Source organism: Mesocricetus auratus, unplaced genomic scaffold (genome assembly GCF_017639785.1).
Source record: "Mesocricetus auratus isolate SY011 unplaced genomic scaffold, BCM_Maur_2.0 Super-Scaffold_100013, whole genome shotgun sequence".
In the NCBI taxonomy this organism is placed as follows: domain Eukaryota; kingdom Metazoa; phylum Chordata; class Mammalia; order Rodentia; family Cricetidae; genus Mesocricetus; species Mesocricetus auratus.
Genome location: NW_024429196.1, coordinates 39732040 through 39753925, shown reverse-complemented (window position 1 = coordinate 39753925; position 21886 = coordinate 39732040). Strand labels below are relative to the sequence as shown.

The window sequence follows — 21886 nt, the reverse complement described above, 5'->3', positions numbered from 1 at the left end:
CTAGTCAGGACAGCAATTAAATAGAATTTGAGAACAACTACTTGGTTGGCCCAGTGTGACTTATTATGAAGACCTAGGAAAAAGTAACAATGAGTTTCATCATCTAAATTTCCATTTTTCACATGCTGTGTATGTGCAAGGCACAGAGTTGAGTAATGTTCACCAAAGATATCACAAGTCATAAGAACCAAAGAAAGATGGAATGGGAAGAAAGCTTGCATGTTAAAATGAAAAAAAAAAAAGAATAGAGAAGCCAAAATTCCCTCACCTTATTACCCACTGTCCTTAGGAAGTGAGAACAAGACATTTGGGAGCAATAGACAGAAGAGGTGTTGCATTAATAAGAAAAAAGAAGAAAGAATTTAATTTACAGCATGATGACCAAATTAAAGACATGTTTCAAAAGAAATAATATTAGAAATGTAACATAATGATCATTAATCAATGTCTACAAAGGCATCTGGCATTTAAATGTGTACATGTACACACAGCATCTATTGTGGAAATGTGATCATTTCGTAGAACTTCTATTTTCTCACCTGTAAATATATGGTTCAGTTTTCATCTCCTTGAGTACAATCTTTGTAATTTAATTTGTTGATAAATATTCACATATTAAGTCATTTAGAAATAAGCTGCTACAAATAATTACTTAGCAATGGGAGGTGTCATGGTTTTGGGCATGTGCAGACTGTCTCCACTGTCCGTAACCTGCACTGCAATACTTAACACTAGGGCTGTTAACACTGTCACCCACTAATCTTGCACTTGCCCTCATCTCCCTTTGCTCTGGCAAATCCCACAACTCGTAGCTCCCCTCTCCTTCCCCTTCCCAGGACCCACTGCTCTCCCTGGCCTGAATGCTGAACTCTATCCTCATGGCCTCTGCCCTCAGAGCCCATTGCCAATTCTCCTTCTCTAGAAGGCTTTTCACAGACTTATGGTTAAGCCTCATCGTCTGAATTGTATTTGTTTTTCCATCTGTGTATTCCACTGAACTGTAAGCACGCCCCCAAAGAATATGGACTTCAGCTTATTCACCCTGGGGTCACCAGGGCAAGGAAGACAGAAAGCGTATTTACAGAAAGGCTCAAGGAATGATTTCCTACAGAGTAGCTACTTTGAAGAGACTGACAGCCATGTCTGTCTGCCACAAGTAGCATGGCCCTAGATCAGTTTTAAAAAGTCAGGTAGGAATCTTAGAAACTCCTTCTGAACAAAGTTATTTTCTAAGCAAAGTTATTTTCTAACTTCAAGTGAGCAGTCTCAATTGCTGGGCCCGTGACACTCAAATAGGAGTGTCCAGATGCAATGAAAAGGAGGCCATGTTGTCTCCTGACATGCTCAGTTGGGTCTTTTCTCAATGAGCCTGGTCAGCTCTGGGAGAATAGGAGAGTGAATGACATACCATGGGCTTCTCAGCCTTGACTGTCTTCACCTGGAGGCATTCTTCCCGCTTTGAGGTAGTGTTGCTCAACTCCTTCTGTTCAGCAAAGGCTCCCTGAGTCGGCCTGCTGGGGGACCTGGACTGTGAGTGGCTGCCAGAATCCCTTGGGGGCGGAGGCCGAGGGTGCATGTCCCCACGCTGCTTCTTGGTGACATGAGCCTCAGGACCATGCACAGTCTTCACATGTTTCCGGAGAGAACTGGGGTCTGTGTAACGTTTGGTGCAGCCAGGGATTTTGCATACATACGGTTTCTATCAAATACCACAAAAATGAATCGTTGATGGATGGTTATGAAAGTGATTATGACTTAGCAGTTGTTCATTACAATTCTAATTCTTTCAAAAATACTTCTACATCATTCAGATACTGTTCAGGTCTAATGACTTAGAAGGGCTATTTGGACATTTCTCAGTGTCCATAGAATCTAGCTTAATAGGGTATTACTGTAGGGAGCCCAGAAAGTGGTAGACGTGTATAAACTGACTTTACATTGTTGGAAGCATTTATGCTGTGAGTGGAAATATCATGACTCTCCATCTGTTGATGAGGATAATGGAGGGAGGATTGCAGGAAGATGATATCAGGACCATTTTATACATCTTGCAGGAGACAGTTTGGGTGAAAATTTTTTTAATCTTATTTTGGTTCTAAGATCTATTAATTCTTTGCTGGGCAAATGTGCTATTTGTATACGGGTATTATAATAATAAGAAATAAAATCAAACTGCCCAGAGCTATTCTCACATCATTTCACTAAAATGCGCTCCTTTGCATAGCATTACAACTGTTTGGTGTTCAAGGCTTAAAATCTCTGTCTTTAAAGTTATAGTTTCATTGTAGACTGTCCATACACCCTTTCCATACATTTCTCAGGGCTAGTGAATGGTTTACAGAAAACCAGGACTCCCAGTCTGCTTTGTTCTGACTTTCCAGGTCTACACATGACAGAACTACATGCTAATTTTACCTTCTACCTGAGTCAGTGACCATATTGCCTGATAAAGTTTTAAGCATAGGAATGTTTATAATTAAATATTCATATAGATCACAGAACTCCACCCCCCTCTTAACCAATGCCAGAACGGTGATTTTGTTTCCTTGACTTCCAAAATAATACAGCTATGAGATGTTTGTATGACTAAAGTCAACCCTGCCTGTTCAAGGGCTCCGTGTACACAAACTCAACTGACTTCAGATCAAAAACACGAAATTCACACCTGTAGTGTGAAAAGCTTATCCTTGTAGTGACCATGGACAGATACATTTTCTTGTTGCTATTCCCTAAAAACAGAACAACTATTTGCACATCATTTACATTGTAATGTAAGGTAGGAGAGGTTATATTGCAGCATTTTATTGAGGAGATCGTACACTCTCTGGTTCTCATGTGTGTAAGGGTTCTGGGCATAATCTGTTGCTGAATGCCATAAAGGTACCATGTACTTCCATTTCTGTGTACCAGAAGTTATGCTAGCATATAAGAAATTACCATAAGAAGCATTATTAAAATAATGTATTTCTGATCCTTGCTAAACACCCTGTCTTGTAGAATGCACGTCTGAAAGACGCTTTTTTCCCCCCACTAAAAGTCCAAGACCAGACTGAGTGCAACCTAAAATGCTGAAATTTTGTAATACAGAGACATGAAGATTTCGAACATTATCCTGAGAGACTTCACCTTCAAATGTAAGATTCAGTTGGGTGGAATTGATTCCCATTAACTATAAATTACATCTACTCAGGAGCTCTGTGATTTGCCGCATATACATGATGAAATGAAAGTACAGGATTCCATGCATTAGGGACAGAAGAATGATTCTGACAGTTTGTGCCATTACCTTTAGGTGTTTGTACATCAACCTCGTGCTTATTCAGGGTACCAATGGGACAGGCTGTTCCATTAGCAGAGTGCATGAGGCAGATACGTGGGCACAGGGAGAGAGGCACAGAACATACCAAAGAGCCACTCTTCCTATATACACATGCATGTGAATATTAAGATTAGTCTAGAAATGAGGACAAAACTGATGTGCAACGCCCACAGAGAAGCTCATCAGAACTAGCATTTTAAAGACCAATGGCACACATCAGCACACCTGTAACCATGTACCGGTGTATGTGAACATGAACACTAATCACCTACAAAAATCTACAAGAACACAGATTCTGGAAGTTTATGTTTTAAAAAGAAACACATAAATACAACTGTAGAGTTTGACCTTAAAATTATGTGATAGCAATAAAATGCAATGACAGGCCATGACAAATAGTAGACTTGCTGAGTGGTTTGCTTTTCATGTCCTGGGGGTTTAACTTCTATCATGATCGTTACCATTTTGACTTGTATACTAGGTACTGTTGGAAAGCTGCCAATGCATTTTCTTCTGACTATAGAATGTATGCACACATGTGGGCGCGCGTGCGCACACACACGCACACACACACACACACACACACACACACACACACACACACACACACACAATGTTCCTTCTCTATGGCCCACACTAGCTGTGAATTCATGGGTCTCCTGCCTCAGTCTTCCAGGTGCTGGGATTATAGGATTGGGATTCTAGAGTTGAGCCACTGTCCCAGAAAAATTTGTTTTCACCAAACATCAAATGTGTCCTATTATATACAAGATTCCTTTTGCACAAAGATGTGTAGCCATAAAAATCCTTTATATTTTGTATAAGAAGTCTTATTTTCTGGTAGGAAAAATCATACCATGCAATTATTTACAGTATAAAGTGTGAATCCTAAAGACACAGACAAATGAAGGCTTCTGTTTTGGTTGTGATAATTAAATGTCAGTTATAAAAATCTGGGTTTAACTCCCAATTCATGGATATGTAATGTGCTTATAACTGTGCGTTACCCATACAAAAAACTTACTCAATAAATAATTAGACCATACCTGAAGCAAGCAGACATGCACACGTTTTAAGTTCATAAAAGATATTTGCGCATCCCTGTCTGAATATACTCACTGACCAGATTTTTCTGTAACAGGAGACTTGGCCTACACGAATGCCTTCTTCAACTTTTGCATAGGAGATATAGCAAATTTAATTACTATGCTAATTAAATTCCAAGCGAAGGTTTTCAAACTGAACTGAAATTAGGGTTGACAAAAAACAACCTGCATGACTCAGCCACACTTAGGACATTTTTCATGTTGTACAATAATTCTAGAACATTTTAACACTCCAAAATCAGCAGTTTCCTATTGACTCAGCTTGCAGCTGGTGGCAGATACTAATCTATTTTATCTCCATGGATTTGTCCATTCTAGACTCCCTAAAATGTTCAAAATAAGAGCATCAAATGACATGGTAGCTATTAAACACAGGGAAAAAAACATTAAAAAATGTCTACCAAGGCATTCCTTTAAAAAATTGAATCTTATATTATTGTATATGTATGTCCATGCACCATTTGCACATAGTGACCACAGAAGCTAGAAGAAGTGTCAGATCCCCCTGGAACTGGAGTTACAGACAGCTGTGAGCAGCCATGTGGGTGCTGGGGATCAAAACTCTGTAAGCACACTCAGTTCTCTTAATTATTGAACCCTTTCTCCAGCTCCCAGAAAAAAAAACATTTTCAACAGAAAAACCACACCCCAAAAATGTCTCTCAGGTTAGTAATAGATTCAAAATCACCTATATATCTTTATCACACCATGAGATTTGGAAAGAGCTGGTGTCTGTGGACATGCAAGAGTGAGCCTTGAGTGTGACCAGATCTGAATACACATTTCGACTGTGTAGATGATCTCATGAAAAGCTGTTTTACTCTCTCACCAGGACTGTCTTCCCCCACTTAAAGCCAAGTAGCTTCTGAGCAATGTGGCTAACTTGGTTTAGAAACCACAAGGCTGTAGGTGAGACTGGTCTCTATCTGATGAGGTCAAGTGAGACTAGTCTCTATCTGGTGAGGTCAAGTGAGATTGGTCTCTATCTGATGAGGTGGTAACAGCCACTCAAGAGTCTCACACATGTAAACTTCTTTTCCAACATTTCAAGTCAACCGAAGACACATTTTGCAGGCCTACACTGTGTGCTGTTAGCTTTCTCATTTCTATCCCAAATGAGGGGAGCTTTGTTATTCATATTTGTTTAAGGGACAGTTTACAGGAGCCAGTATTCCCACTACACCTCCAAGGAGAAGTTATACATTTGCAGCTAAAACAAATCTGGAACTATTTTCATTTTTACACTTATCAGTAATCTGGGGATAATTACCTAAAAATAATAGCAATACAACATAAATCAAGTACTACGATGAGGCTTCACTCACTGTATCCTAAATAACTGACTTAAGTATTAGCTGGCATTCTAAGACTATCTTCCATGATCCTCTGGAATCTAGAATGTCTATAAACTTTATTTAAGCTGTTCGCTCCATGGAAACAATTTAACGATGCATGTGATGATACCTCTGTCTCCAAGAAAGCAAACTAAGAGGGTATGCTTTCAGCAGTGAGCTGTCACCTGCCAGTGTGGTGGCTCTGGGTCTCTTTAGTCAGTACAGGGTCCTACATTGTGTGTATCCAGGCTATTCTGGCAGAGCAGGCAGGCTGAACTCCAAGCTAAATGCTGTCTGGCCAGTAGGTGGCAGTTCCAAGCAATAGGAAACCAAGTTCAGAAAGGGTTTTATAAAATTCCCTCTTCATCTGTATTACACTCCAAACAGGGTCCATCCTTGAGGCCCCAAGCCTTCCCTTACACGGTCAGAGACCACTCATAGTGAGAACAGGCCAGGGAAAGTAAAACAGAACACACCTACTTTACCATGTATATTCCACAAGAAGGCTCATTGTTTCTGCCTGTAGCATTGGATCCTTGGAGGGGGCTTACCTCATTGGAATGTGTTCTGTTTTGGTGCTTGGCCCGATCTGAAGCATTGGAGAAAGCCTTGTTGCAGCCCTCATGCTCACAGACGTATGGCTTCTCTCCAGTGTGAGATCTCAAGTGCGTTTTCAGGTTTTCTAGTCTCGAGTAGGCTTTTGTGCAACCTTCAAACTGAGGACAACAGGTAAATGTGGACCACTCCACACAATAGCAGCTGCAGCTTGTGCTTAACCCCCTCTCCAAGTGGATAAAAACTTGACCTTTCAAGGGTCAGCAGCTTTTCAAAACCGTAGAACAAAAACTCCACTAAACTCTGCATTTATTGGGATTCAGATGTGGCTTGGGGCCGTTGAAGACAAAGCTTTGTCAGAGCCTGTAAAACTCCTGAAGGCTTTTCCCCCTTTCCTATTTTTTTAATAGACAGCTCAATGTGGACAATGAATTTCATTATCTGCTCATTGATCTCCTCCAATTCCCACTGATTTGAGATGCAGCACAAAGTTCATTAATATGGCTTTGTGTCTATACAAAGCCATGGAATTTGATCATGTTTGTAAAGGTCCTTTAAAATGTAAAGGACCAGGGCTGTGCAGTGCTCAGAGCACCTCCTGAGACAAAAGTGCAGGCTCCCTGCAGCCGCAGCGCACTCCAGAGGCTACATTACACTCCCCCATGAAGCCATGAAGACTGAGCAAAGAGGGAGGAGTAATCACAGCCAAGAGCGGCTGAGTATGCCTCACCCAAAAGCCTTGGGACAAGAAGTAGCTGGAGTTTTCTTAAATTTCAGAATATATACGTGCACATTTTGAGATAGTGGAGACAGACAACAAGCTCATTTATGTTTTAGTGCACCTGTGTGGTGCACTCAAATGCTATAAATGGGGTTTTTAATTGGAATATTGTTACCATGTAGAGCTTTGTAAATAGTAGCTAAGTGCTCTTCCATGAGCTACATCCCAAACCTAACATTTTGAATTTTGTTCTTGATAAAGAAAGATCAACTTAGAAACTGTAACATGGGTCACAGTGCAACCCGAGTTTCATAACTGTAACCTGTACAAAAGAGCAAGGAGAGATAGATCAACTCCACAAAACTGTCCTTTGACCACTAATACACAAATAATAAAATTAAACGGAAAACCACATCAGCTTCGTGTTTTATCCTGCAGCGTGCTGAACTGTGGAGATAGGGCAGACACAGACGCCATGAGCATCCCGAGCCGGCCATCTTCCACGGGCTTGCACTATGCAGAGATGTCCAGTCTAAAGCTCAACTTTACGGCACTTTCCCGACAGCACACCATCTCTCCTCCCTACTGCCCAACCACCCTTTCACGACCCTGGGTCATTAACATGCACAACCCTTGAGCACGCTAGGAAAGACCTACAGAGTGAAGTGTCACGCTCGCCTGTGTGAGGGGACACTGAGGCTGCCCAGGTGTGTACTCACTGTACATTTGTGAGGCTTCTCGCCAGTATGTCTTCTCATGTGCACTACCAACATGTACTGAGCTTTGAAGGGTTTCTGCTCTCTTGAGCAATCAAGCCAGCGACACACAAATTCCTTCTTTTCTCCATGAATGTGGTCATTATTGATATGCTGGGGTTGAGGAAAAGAGAAATAAAAATGTATTAGACATTTCTCAAAGCAACAAAAGGAAGTGAAAAAAAGTTCAAATTTTAAGCCTTGAAGACAATTGAATATCTTCACTACATCACAGTTAACACACCTTTAATCCCAGCACTCCGGAGGCAGAGGCAGGGGATCTCTGTGAGTTCGAGGCCAGCCTGGTCTACAGAGTAAGTGCCAGGACAGCCTCCAAAGTTACACAGAGAAACCTTGTCTCAAAAAACAAAACAAAATTTAATAGATACATTTCTAAGATAGATTTACTGATGATGACTGTATAGCAAATAAGGGTGACACTATTGGTGTAGGCTTGACATCCAGAAAAATGACTTGAGACTGAAATCTGAAGAGCATGGGTTAGATCTGAGTTGTGCAAAGAATGTGTGTAAAACAGGGTGGGCTGCTCTGTGTTCTCTGTTCTCTTTAGCATAGGACTATAGGTGTTTTCTCACTCCTCTGTGTCTGAATGGGCGGGTGGGGTTGTGCACAGGAACACAGATGCACCCAGTACTCCATAACAAGGCCTAAGAAAATGCAGCTTTGGTTCCGACTGAGAACAGTCTCTTCTTGAACAATAACCACAGGGGTGCTAAGGAAGACCACCTATGGTGGTCATCCAATGTCTTGTTGTTTCTCAGCCATTGTTTCTGTTCAGCTTTATAATTCTATTTAATAGTGTGAGGTTTTTTTCTCAGATTACTATATTCATGATGTTTCACTTGCTCCGTGTGTGCACTGTGTGGGTGTCTGATATCTGTGAAGATCAGAGAGGGGATCAGATCTCCAGGAGTTATGAATGACTGTGAGCCACCACGGTTGCTGGGAACCAAAGAATCCAGGTCCTCTCTAAGGCAGCAAGTGCTCTTAACCACTAAGCTAGTGCTTCTCAACCTTCTTAGTACTCTGACTCTTTAATACAGTTCCTTGTGTTGTGGTGATCCTCTCCTAACCATGAAATACTTCCGTTGCTATTTAATAACTGTAATTTTGCTATTGTTATGGATCAAAATATAAATATCTGTATATTCCTATAGTCTTAGTTGACCCCTGTAAAAGAGTCATTTGACCTTAAAGGGGTCACAACCCACAGGTTGAGAACCACCCACCTTAGGGTAAAAGGATGAAAAAGTTCTTCCAAGTAAATGGAACCAATCCACCCACAGTCAATTTTTTGGAATTTAAATTAGAAACAAGCTTGTTTTACATGTCAATCCCAGTTCCCTCTCCCTCCCTTCCTCCCCTGCCCCACACCGACCCCCTACTCCATCCCCTTTCTGCTCCCCAGGGAGAGTGAGCTCTTCCATGGGGAATCTTCAAAGTCTGTCATATTATTTGGAGGGGCCTAGACCCTCCCCTGTGTGTCTAGGCTGAGAGAGTATCCTTCTATGTTGAGTGGGCTCCCAAAGTCTATTTGTGTAATAGTGGAGAGGCTACCTTAAATGCCCTCCTCCAATCATGAAACTGATGACTACCTTATATACCATTCTAGAGCCTTCATCCAGTAGCTGATGGAAACAGAAGCAGACACCCACAGCTAAACACTGAGCTAGATTCCTGGAATCCAGTTGCAGAGAGGGACGAGTGATGAGCAAAGGGGGTCCAGTCAATTTTTTTAAATGAAGGTAAATTTCTCCCAATTCTTCATCAATTCAAGTCTTTAGGGTCAGTTTTAATCTATGTCTTTAGAAGAATATATGAAGTGCCTTCCAACAGGAGACATGAAAAACCCACAGCAATATCTGGGAGGTGCAAAGGAGCTCTCCATACACAACAACAGTGGGCATGCTTGTAGTGTCAGTGGCACATGCTGGCAATGCCAGGACCTGGGAGCCCAAGTGGGGAACATTGCCAATAGAAAACTAGACTGGATGACACAGTGAGACCTTTGCTCAACACCAAAATCAATTGGGTCCTTTAGTAAGTTTAGTACACTATTGAAATGTCCACTTCTAGACTATCAGAGACGTCTTTATCCTGTTTTTGTTTTCTGGCAAAGCTATATTGTCTTATTTTAAGGCTACCAGATACACATTTGCAAATACATAGATATGCATCTCTTAGAATTCATCCACAAATTAAAGTTCTCTTGAGTTCTGGTCTAGTAGTGACAGCATTTGATATGTGCCTCTGAATGATCTAGCTCAGAGATCTAATGGTAATTTTCTGCCACCAGAATGTGCCTTCTTGATTATTCTTCTAGATAGCTGATTGCCTGAGGACAGAGAATTTGCATGAAAAAAAGATAGTTTTCTGTATTGTTTCTAGATGTAGATCTGGATGAAGGCAGAGAAAAGAACTCATTGCCCTTCTCTCCTTAAGCCAGAGTCAGAATGCCTGGTGGACTGCAGTGAGCAGCATGTGACAGCATACGCTGAGACAATCTTATCACGTGGGACAGTGCACAGAAGACCAGGGCTTCCTATCACAAAGCAGCTGTCCTAGGAAGCAGTATCTCAGGCATTACAGTTGTGCACACAATCCATAAGGATGTGAATCACAGGAAATGCAATCCTGCACTGTATCGTCTGAGTCCGTCACAGTAGCCTGCAAACTGCCAAGGATAGTCCTAGGTGTGACCCAAAGGACTTTTGAGATAAAGTCTGCACATGCAACTTTCTGTGAGAGAGAAAAAATAGACATGCACATAGGACCACAAAACGGCTATTGCTTCAGCTTTCTCCAGTTATTGGACATGGAAAGAAGATGGGGAACATGAGAAGAAGGAATAAAAGAAATGGAGGGAGGAGGATGAAATGCAAAGAGAGAAAAAGGAAAGATTACAACTTGTGCAGAAGGGCCTCCTAGTTTCATGTACTCATCCAGACTGTCCTAGTGCTTGGCAGTTTACACAGTGTTTGGTGAGCTGATCTGATCGATGCACAGAGGAAATATTACCAGCAAAAGATACTGTCCTGAACACTTGTTTATCTTAACACAACTCTGCTTCACCTGGTGTTTAATGTAAATATTTTGTTACTATAAAATTACTCTTAAAATTAAAAAAAAAACATTCAAACGCATCCAGACACTTCCACTCTTTCCCTGGGGAAGCAAAGGGATACAATGATGGCAATAGTTCTCTCCTCTCATGCCTTCAGGGTGGTGTGCAGTAACCCTTTTGCACAAGGCCCAGAGATGGGGAGTGAGGCAGACATAATTCCTGCCCTAAGGAAATTACAGTCTCCTGGAGGAAAACAGATAATAACTTAAATTACTGTATAATTACAGTTGTGATAAGCATTATGAAGAGAAATAATGGGTTTCATAAAAACACATAACAGGGGTCCGAGATCAGTGCGGCACATCAGGGATCAAGGGTCAGTTCAAATGAAACTGCATTGAAAACAGAACCTGAAAGCTGAATGAAGCCCCATTGGGTGTGCAGGTCAGGCTGAGAGTGGAGAAAGGGGGAAGACTATATCAGACAAGCGGCAGACAAGCACTCACTGAAGGCTAGACCTTGGTGCCTTTGAGGATGCTGGTGAAGGACACAGAATTTGTCAGGCATCCCTGGCAGGCTCCGGGCCCTGCTGCTTGGCATGGTAAGAAGACACAGGCTTCCCATGGGTTAAAGGGACACTGCTCAGGCATGGGTTAGCTTACTAGGGCTCTCTCTCTCTCTCTCTCTCTCTCTCTCTCTCTCTCTCTCTCTCTCTCTCTCTCTCTCTCTCACACACACACACACACACACACACAGCAGCAGCAGCATACTTCTTCATGTCTCCAGCAATATGGTTTGGGCTGCACCCAAAAAACACAGTCCTTGCATAACTACCACCATAGAGAACATTCAGGATAAAATAACTGGAGCTACTCTGAACAGTTATAAAAGATGCCAACAGTGGGTGAAGTATAATGACAGTGACAGGGAGGACAGCTCTGGAATGGGTCTAAGCTGGACATACTAGGTACTGAGAGTGGTCAAAAGTTAAGAATCTGCATATAATAGCACCGAGACATTTGTGTCTAAGCAGGGAGACCCAGCAGCAAGCGCAAGAGTACAGTTGCTGGGAACAATAAAAAGTTCAAGCTTAATCAGAGGGGCATGCCAAAGTGAGTGTGTTGTTAACCTGTATGGGAAAGGAGGATTTGTGTTGGATAATTAAAAGTCCATATTCTGCAAGGCTAACTTCTTAGGATTTTCTCCTTCTGCCCCCTTAAGAGTAGAACCCAGGCCCTATATGTTTTATGGTTCCTCCCACCCCAACGAGTAAAGGAAATCCAATCTCTTATTGGGGAAGTAAACAGACTCTTCTCAAAGGGTGTAGTCACCTACCATAAGGAAATAGAGAGGCATCTTTCTATGTAAGATGTTCAAATGTGTTTAACACTTAGGAGATTTTTTTTTTTTGGTTTTACGAGACAGGGTTTCTCTGTATTGTTTTGGAGGCTGTCGGTCCAATCTGGCCTCAAACTCACAGAGATCCGCCTGCCTCTGCCTCCCGAGTGCTGGGATTAAAGGCGTGCGCCACTACCGCCCGGCAGGAGATTCTTTAAGATATACCAGTTATTTATAAATTAAAATTCTAAGGAATCATAAACCCACATGTGGTAATAAGTTTTAAATAGTTACTTTCCTTTAAGAGTGACTGCTTGGTCATTGTGGCTACTGGTCACATGAGCACTCAGAAGGACAGAAAGACACTGGTGGCCTCAGTAGTACATCGTGTGCCTTGAGCAGGCCATTTGTCAATTTGGGCCTTAATATCTCATTTATAAAATTATAGCGACAAACTTACATATATAAGGGACTAGTAAGCTTTTCCTGTATAAGGCCAAGCAGGAAATAGCAAGGCCCTGTGGTCAAAGCACCTCCATCACCATGTGCAGACTCAGTGAGGAAGTGAGCTACTTACTTATAGATGTCAGGAATTCGCACAGGTCAAAAACATTTCTTAACTTCTTCTTTTCAGTCAGCTCAAGGGCTACTCACACACACACACACACACACTCACACACGCACGCACGCACGCACGCACGCACAGTGGTCTGGATCTGACCTATGGGCTCCATCATTTGCTTGCCTCCAAATGAGATGATTTCAAAAGTTTCCCTCTTATACTAATATTGGACAGGTTATTTCTCATACATGAAAAAGTACAAGTAGAAAGTGGTAGGTTTTCATGGTAAAGAAAAGAATCAAGAAAGGAATAAAAACCAGGTTGCTGGGAAAAAAAATGTTCAAGAAAGGGAGGGAGTTCAGCCACAAACACTTCACTCGATGCATCATTTTCCTAGGTTTTGGGTCAAAAGTGCACTCATTTCTCTCTCTAAAATCCAAGGTCACTGAGAGTAACACTCAATGAATAGACAATTGACACTGAACAGGCAGACTGATTCCATGTGAAGCTGCCCTGAAATTCAATGGCTTTGAGTTTATTTGTGGTCTTGCTGAAAATTTGACTTCCTAACAGTGACAATGTTAATCAAATATATAAATAATTTAATTGAAGGGAAATAACGCATGATTAAATTCTAAACTAATCCAACACCACGACATGCAATTTGCCAGAGGCCCAAGAACCAGAAAGAGATAGATGGTATAAATTACAATGCTGTGTACGCGAACCACTCTAAATGATCCCTGTCTGAATAAACAGAGACACTGGGCCCAGCACATTCCCAACAAAGGCTAAGTTCAAGGATGGGACTGCCAGCTGGAACTGCATCTGACCTAGGTTATAGTAATTGATGAAATTAACATAACTGGCATAGCGATCAACCTAAGAGTCGATATTTACCAACTGTGATCATGCCTTTAGCAGAATGAGCCAAGGCCCATAATTCCACCTTCCCTGCTCACTCTGGTCTGCGAGAGCCTAGAGAAAAGCAGAACTCAACAGTTTGCTCACCAATGGGAGAAGTGGAAGGTGGCTCTTTACTTCAAGGGATTCTCTTTGGGAAGCTCTGCTCAATTGTCAACCAAGGAGACTTGGAGAGGGGCAGAAGAGAGACCTGAGGGGAAAGGAAAGAGGAAGCTTTTCTTTTCCTTAGCAGCAGTAGAATGGAAGCCTACAATGGACTTCACTGAGCTAATCAGGGCCCTTTCTTCTGGCTTCATTATGTGTGTGAGTTCAGAGCAGACAGCTTTCCTAACCTTTAGTTGAAGCACACATGTGGCCCATCCACTCCGGGTGCTTGCACAGTCTCACATAAAGCTGCTATTCAGTCAGTTCACGAAGCTTGGAGGTGCGGCCTGCTTTTGTTCTGCGTCCCTCTCTCTTGGCCAGACTCAATTTCCACTTGGAAAGCACAGCTCTCTAGATAAGTAGGCTGCGTTCTGAGTAACTCCCTGAGAGGAAAAGTTGTACCACTCTTTAGAGCTGCGCAGAACATTCGCTCATGCCACCTACTGCGTAGGGTGACTCACCAATCAGTAGACAAACACCGGCTGCCTCCCAAGCCTGTTTTCTCTAGTCAGCAGGATCCTGCTAGCAAGGAGCAAATTCCTCCCGCTGCTGCCACGAAAAAGTCCTTGACAAGCACACCCAGGAGCAGTCACGGTGGAATAAGCAAACCTCAGACCCTTAAAACAACAGCCAGCACCATTCCATATTTTGCATTTATTTACTGTGCTGGTTTTCCTGTCGCCACTTGTTTCCCAAATAACAAAGCATTTCCACCAAGCTAAGAGACTCTCACATGGGTGTTGTCAGGCTTTTTACAGTACAAGGCATATGTGAAATCATCAAATATGGTCCTTCTGTACAAGTGTATGCGAGTCTCTCTGTCTTTCTCACACACACAGTATTATGGATGTGATAGAAAAGTGTTCCAAGAAAGTGGAGCTGAACTATGGGCTTGTAGTTCTCAGGCTCCACCACAGTCTCCTTCTGTGGCTGGGACATTGCTCTCCCTTAGGTTTTACCTACAGTAAAGGCTTTGGCCACATATTTTGTATCTCCACCCACCAACATGCCATTCAGATGGCATTATCACATTTTATATGGGATCCATGGCAGTTGTCCTGCCTCAGCCCTCTGAGAGCAGGTGCGAGCCATCATACTTTGCCCCATGATTTTGTTTTCAAAAGCAAGGAATAAAACAGAAACATTTACGAAAGAATGTCAATTTGGAACTGTCTGATGCTTCCTGAGTCTTCCTGTTGCTAGACTATTTCATGGTGGGGCTGCAATGAAGGCACACACACAAGTCCTTTCTCAGGTTTGGTGAAGAATTGTGCTAGGGCAGCTTTCTATCCCGGCATGAGGCATACAGAAGTAAATGATCTTAAGGAAAATTCAATCTCAATTCGTTTTCTAGGCTTATACGTCTATTATCTCTTGATTTAGGTTCCCAGAGATATCTGTGGAAAGGGGGGAAAGGAGAAAGTGATTTAGACTCCATTAAAATTTAATTCACAATAAAACCAGTATGGGGCAGAGAGAAATGATTTGCCTAAAAGAAAAGAAAATTCCCTAAGAATTCCCTCCACTTTACATCTGAGCTCAGTTGACATCTTCTTGTGGGCATTACTTGATAAGCAGCATTTTTGAAAAATTCTATGACTGTCATGGTGTGGATTATGTTAGGGACACATTGTGATTGGATTCCTTAAAGCATTAAGAAGCAGAAATAGAAAAACGGTGCAAATCGCAAACTATCAGGGCTGAAATAAGCCTTATATATCAATATGCACTTTAATTTCAGATAAACAAAATAATTTAAATTGTTTTGGTGGCACCTGTCAGTCTTTCAAACAGATTACTTAAAAAGCTTTTAAAGTTCTCTGGGAGGGGTCTTCTCCAAAGACTTCCCAGAATGACTGCTGCAGTACTAGCTGGTTAATAAAAATTCTGCCTCATCCGTAGCCTTCTGGCACACTGTAAAGCCAATCAGGAAAACATCAAGAACGTAGAAACAGCACTTTAAAGAAATAAACAGAATTTCCCATTTCTGGTCTGTGAGTGTTTAGTGTTAGGCGAGACTGAGTGACCCATGCTTGCTGGTTAGAAGTGAATGAATGGGTCCCCACTGACGGGTGTCTAGCACAATGATGCAACAATCATTTCTTTTATGCGTTAAAAATAAATCAAGCAAACATTATCTGTGCATGAGGGGCTCTGCATTATGAACAGGAATGAATGGCATTAAAACACAAGCTCCACACCACTCCCTACAAACCAACATTGAGGTAAGCAGGACACACATTCCAGGGAAGCAAAAACCCATTACCATTCACAGGTAAAATAAAAATAGACAGGGAAGAGTAAGAATTTGGCACATGTTATGATACAGAGGAACACTGGAGACAAAGCAAGTGAAGGAAGCCAAGGAGCAAAGCACAAGATGTCCATGGTAATGCTGTAACCTCCAGGCTAAGTAAATCTATGCAGAATTAGAGTAGATGGTGACCTGTGGGCGAGAGCCATAGAGATAACAGAATGTTAACTGAGAGCTATGGGGTGATAAAATGGATTCAACAGGCAAAACTGCTGTATACTTTACATGGCTGAATTATACAGTGTATTAATTATATCTCAATAAAGATATCATCTACTTACACATAAAGGAAAAGGAATCACAAAAACCTGCTGTGTAATGGAATCTGAAGAGGATATAAGGAAACAGGAAAAGCAACAGAAGAAAGAGTAGGTGGCAATGTGACCTCTCAAGCCTTCTCTTCTGTAGACAGAGACCCAGGGCTGACAAGAGGCTTCCCACACAAGCTCAAGGTTCCATGGAAGCCCCGGGCCCAGTCCCCCTCTCCCTATAGGACACTCTGAAAGAAAACATTTTGAGGACAGTATTTCCTGGTAGATTCCATAAGGCACTCAAAGTGAGCAACCTGGGAACAGTATGGGAATCACACTTGCTTTCTTAAAATTTTCTCTTCCACATCTTTCAAGTTATGAAGGGGAGTAGAAAAATGGGCAGAAATTTTTAAACTTGGGTTCTTAACAAAGCAAACCTGCAAATATCACAAACTAACATCAGTTCAAGTCAGGGAATGTGAAATAATGCACAATTAGAAAAAACACATCCCCTCTACTCCACACTACATTCAAGCACTGTGAATTCAGGCTCTCACAAGTCTGTTTGCTGTTACTTCATATCTTGTAATATCCAGGAAGGTATCAACCTGTGATATATAGTAAGGTTTTTTTTTTTTATTTGATCCTCTACCAACAGCCTAAGAATACCTAGATTCATGTAGAGTATAGTTCTGACCTAAGGGTAAGCTAACTTAAGGAAAACCAAGTTTGCTGAGGCGTAAAAAAAGTATTTATTGAGCCAGGTATTGGTGGCACATGCCTTTAATCCCAGCACTCAGGAGGCAGAGGCAGGTGGAACTCTGTGAGTTTGAGACCAGCCTGGTCTACAGAGCGAGTTCCAGGCCAGGCTCCAAAGTAATATGGAAAAACCCTGTCTCGAAAAACCAAACTATATACATTTGTTTATTTCTAGTGCTGGAACTTGACTCTATAAGTGTTCTATCAGAAGGCTGTACCACCTTCTCTTTTAAACTGCCTAGCTAGTTATCTACCTAACTAAGAGCAAAACGGCCCCTGAGATGGTTCCTGCTAAGTTAGTTACCTGTGCTGGTCTTAGATTTGTTATCTTTGTCCCTTAGCCTCCTAATTAGCTGGAACTGTACCAACAGGCCCCCACAAATGATAGTTTTAAAGAGAAGCAGAAAACAAAACACCTACAATGCAAACAAACAAAAAACAAAACAACAAAAACCCTTATTACTAATGCTGTCTAGTAAAACTTGGCAAAGAGAAAATCCCATCGGCTAAGAACCCAGAACTTCCCTAGAGCTGTGAATCCCTGCTTTACTGAAACATGCTCATCACTCTCCTCACGTACAGTTTAATGAGGAGACTGTTCTACAAGCAGTTTTCAATCTCTTAGCCAGTCATGGAGGAGAGCACCTGCAATTCCAACTCCTGGAAGGCTGCACAGCAGGAGGACTAGAAGTTTGAGGCCATCTTAGGCTATGCAGTGAGAATGTATCACAAAACAACAACATAATAACAACACTAACTTTTAAAACATAGAACATTTTCAGTTTCTATTCTGGAAGGGCCAATATTCAAATGCCACTAAGATGTTATCTAAACATTGGACCTGCTTTCTGCAAGGTACTGGGCACATTTACCTACTCACACCCTATCCTCTTACTCTGTTGTAGGGAAGACAACAAAACCACTAACTGTTTTAAAGCAAAACTGATCTGGGCTTAACTACCCAAAAGAAAGACAGCCCGGGTAAGCTAGAAAGGGCTGAACAGATTAGATGGAGAAGAATACTCCACCTAGAGGAAGAAGTAGCGTCAATATGGGAATGATAAATAATCTAGAAAAATCCATCTTCTAAAAGGCTCATCTACTCATATCTTGGCAGTGAACAAACCCATCAGGCACACAGCTTCCACCCTGCACTATGGCTGTAGACGAGACAGAGGAAGCCCTCACCTCTATGCCCCAGCTACTTCTCAGTTCAGCTCCAAAAGGGGCCGGCAAAACAGTCATAACATGCAACCTCTCCAAGGGACAGGAGGAATTCACCATTCACTTGTGTAGATCATGCCCAGAAATCCAGTTTCTAGGAAGCATCACCAAACCCGGACACCATGTGCATTCCAAGGTTGAGTTTTCAGAAGCATGATAGTGTCCCGGAGTATTAAAGTCCTCCCACACTGTGCGGTTTTCTCCACCAACAGGAAGGGTGACTGGAGTTTCTTTCTATATGGCTTCTGTATAGCTTCATCTATTGAAATAATCTTTATTTTGTTATGCAACTTTGAAAAATAAGTTGGAAAATCATAAAAATATTTATAATAGTACTTCTTGGATTTTAAGTTTTCGAGTGCTTAATTCATTCTCTGTCTCTCTCTGACACACACACACACACACACACACACAAGCTCTAAGAATGGAGAAAATTCATACATTATGCCTCTTTGAATACAAAAACAAATACAAACTTTTCCTCTTTGAAATGCAAGATGCGCTGGAGAGTAGTGGCTCACGCCTTTAATCCCAGTACTTGGAAGGCAGAGGCAGGCAGATCTAAGTGAGTTAGAGGCCAGCCTGGTCTACAAAGTGAGTTCAAGGACAGCCCGGACTGTTACATAGAGAAAAACTTTGTATTGCAAAACCATAGAAAGAAAAAAACAGAAATGCAAGGTGCTACGTCATAGAATATTAATCTTCAATTACTCTATGATCTCAGGAATCCATATGGAGTTAGGCATACAGGCACTTGTAAGAGGGCTAACGCAGAGTATGATTATGAGAAAACTAACAATTTAAATGTGAATGGGAAAAACTGAGATCCAGATTTCAACAGGTGGCTATACTGTTCACTGTTCTATAACACCAGGCATCTTCTACCTCACCAAATGTTGATTTGGAACACCACACTACCAGCTCTTGAGCTTTCAGACCAGTTTAAATGTTCTACATCCCAGTCTGATCACTGAAATATTTGTTGAAATTGCAAACAGGTTAAAAAATGGTTAGGTTTCAAACAGATTCGGAAAATCTAGTTCTAATAGTTTAGGAAAAGTCCTTCCCTTTTAAGGGGTGGGGAGAAAGAGAGAGAGCGAGAGTGATAGAGAGAGACAGAGACAGAGAGAATGAGAACACCCACCCACACACCTCTACAGGGCTATGGAAAGGATAAGAAGTGGTGTTTTCCTCTACTGCTTGGAAGGAGGATCTTTCACTGAACCAGGGCTTTTGTTTGGGTGTGGCCGGCTGGCCAGCAAGCTCCTGGTATCCACCTGTCTGCACCAATTCTGCAGCTATAGGCACATACAGCCACAACTGACTTTTCATATGGGTACTGGGGATTCAAATTCAAGCTCAGCAAATGTACACTAAGCCCAAGAATTTGAAAAGTAAAATTATTTAGAGAGAAGGCTGAAAAGTCATAGACCAACCACATTCTGGGGCAGTATTCTCCCTCAAAGTGTTCTGCCAATCATATTGCTGAAACAGAGTCTTACAGGAGGAAGTGTTGGGAGAACATTGAGCAGTTAATAACAGATTAAACGTGTGTCTGTCTGTGCATGCTCGTGCACATGTGTGTGCACATGCACATGTATGTACAGGAGGATGGGAGTGACTGCTGACAGAAACACAGACAAATCTTATGAAGGACAGGAAGAAAAGGAGGAGATAAGAATCTAGCAATAATCTATTTGAAACCTGCCAACCATTCCCATAATGTTGACTCATTCTTTCACTACATTCAAGTTTATTTAAGGCCTAACAGTTATATACTAAACAGAGAAGAGGCGAGATGAAATAAGACACACCCACTGGATCTTATCAGACACTGGGTACTGGGATGCTGGAAGGGATGATGTCTAAAAATGACCCTTTGCATCCCAGACACCCATGCTCTGCAACTAAACAGTAAGTCACTTGGGTGAATGCATGGTTCCTTTCCTCTCCCGCATTCTCACCCCATGAAAAATGAGCATACTTAATTGAGCAAGGATACTCAAGTATCTAAATCAAGGGGTGGGGGAGACCTTGGGACACTGTGCCATACATTCTTTGACCATATAGGACTCTTGATTTTAGCATTTTTTTCACCAACCACTCCTAAATGTTTCAATCTGTTAGTGCAGATTATCCAAGTAGATTTACAACATTCCTTAAGTAATCTAAGTACCAACTTCTTCATTAGACTGTAATTTTCTGTGTCATCCTAGAAGAAGTCAAAGTTTATAGGAGGAATGCAAGTTTAGTCATTAGTCTATAAGCACTAATTGTGTGCTGTGGACAATAAGAATGAGTAGAGCAAAAGTCTGAGATGATACTTGAAATGAACAAGTCATTGGGAAATGTGCACACAAAAAGGGGACAGGGCTATGTGACTGAGGGAATCCTGAGTGAAGAGACAAGAGGCTCAAGGTCAAAAAGAGCACAGTATGCTGGGAAGTGACGTCATGTATAATGTGAAAGGGTGTGTGTGTGTGTGTGTGTGTGTGTGTGAACCCAAACTCAAGTCCTCTGCAAGAACAGCATAAACACCCTTAACTGCTGAGCCATCTCTCCAGCTGTAGTGACCAAGATTTTAATCAAAGTTGTTATCAGATGGACTTTTTAAAAGGTTAGCTCCTGGCATGGCAATATAGTCACTCAGGGAGCATTCTGTCACCCAAGAGATCTCTGTGGCCTTAAAGCTGTAGAGACAGCATTAGATTTGAGAGATACTTTGAAATAATTTGTGGATGTAGACTTAAAGGTACTGTAATTTCTGCCTTTGAAGTTTCCAAGACAGTATCAGCACTGGATATTCAGCAGATCTGGAGCAGACTACTTCAGTTTGGGATAAGACACAGTGGCCTTTAGAACATCTCTATAGAGAAGACAACTGTGGACACAACAATTTTTATGAGTCTATGGTAGGAATGTGGCGTGTCTAGTGTACATAAGGTCCCGATTTGAGCACCCCCCAACTCTCCAAGACTAGCTGAAGACTGTGATCTGCTCTCCTCCCCTTTTTATCTTTGATTGCTTTAAAGCCCCTATAGAGAATTTTAAATATTTCATAAAACTGAATTCGAAATTCCCTAACCAATGCCTACTGTGCATAGGGGTTAAAGGGACAGCGGTTGGAAACCACATACCATGGTGGATATAAAACAGAAAAACAGAAAGAAGAAAACAGAAAGAAGAGATGAGGATGAGGTTAGAGACACTGGTGCAAGCCTTGGACCACCCTTGGGAAGTAAGGGCTGCAAATCTCATTCCAGTCAGGTCTACACAAGCGCCAAGCCAACGGGGGTACACAATAGACACTCAGATAGCTGCCTGGTTTCAGTAGGTCTGGAGGGATTACAAAAACAAAGAGGAGATACGTAACATTTAGTGTTAGGGATTCAAGGAAAGGCATCGGCTACTCTGGGATTCCCTGTGCTGGAAAGCATTAAGGATTTGCAGACAGACATCCATGGCACTGTCTTTTTTAAGTAGTTCATTTTCTGT

The 21886-nt window shown here is 41.8% G+C and overlaps 1 protein-coding gene across 2 annotated transcripts in view; it reads right to left on the bottom strand.

Annotated features, from left to right (window-relative positions):
• Gli3 (GLI family zinc finger 3) overlaps positions 1-21886 on the bottom strand; it is a 256145-nt gene that overhangs the window by 7862 nt on the left and 226397 nt on the right. For both annotated transcript variants that reach the window (XM_013114613.3, XM_040755627.1), the window contains 3 exons: positions 7755-7904; positions 6311-6475; positions 1409-1699 (listed from right to left, as the gene is read on the bottom strand). In XM_013114613.3, coding sequence (XP_012970067.1) covers positions 1409-1699; positions 6311-6475; positions 7755-7904 — 606 coding nt within the window. The remainder of the gene's footprint in view (positions 1-1408; positions 1700-6310; positions 6476-7754; positions 7905-21886) is intronic.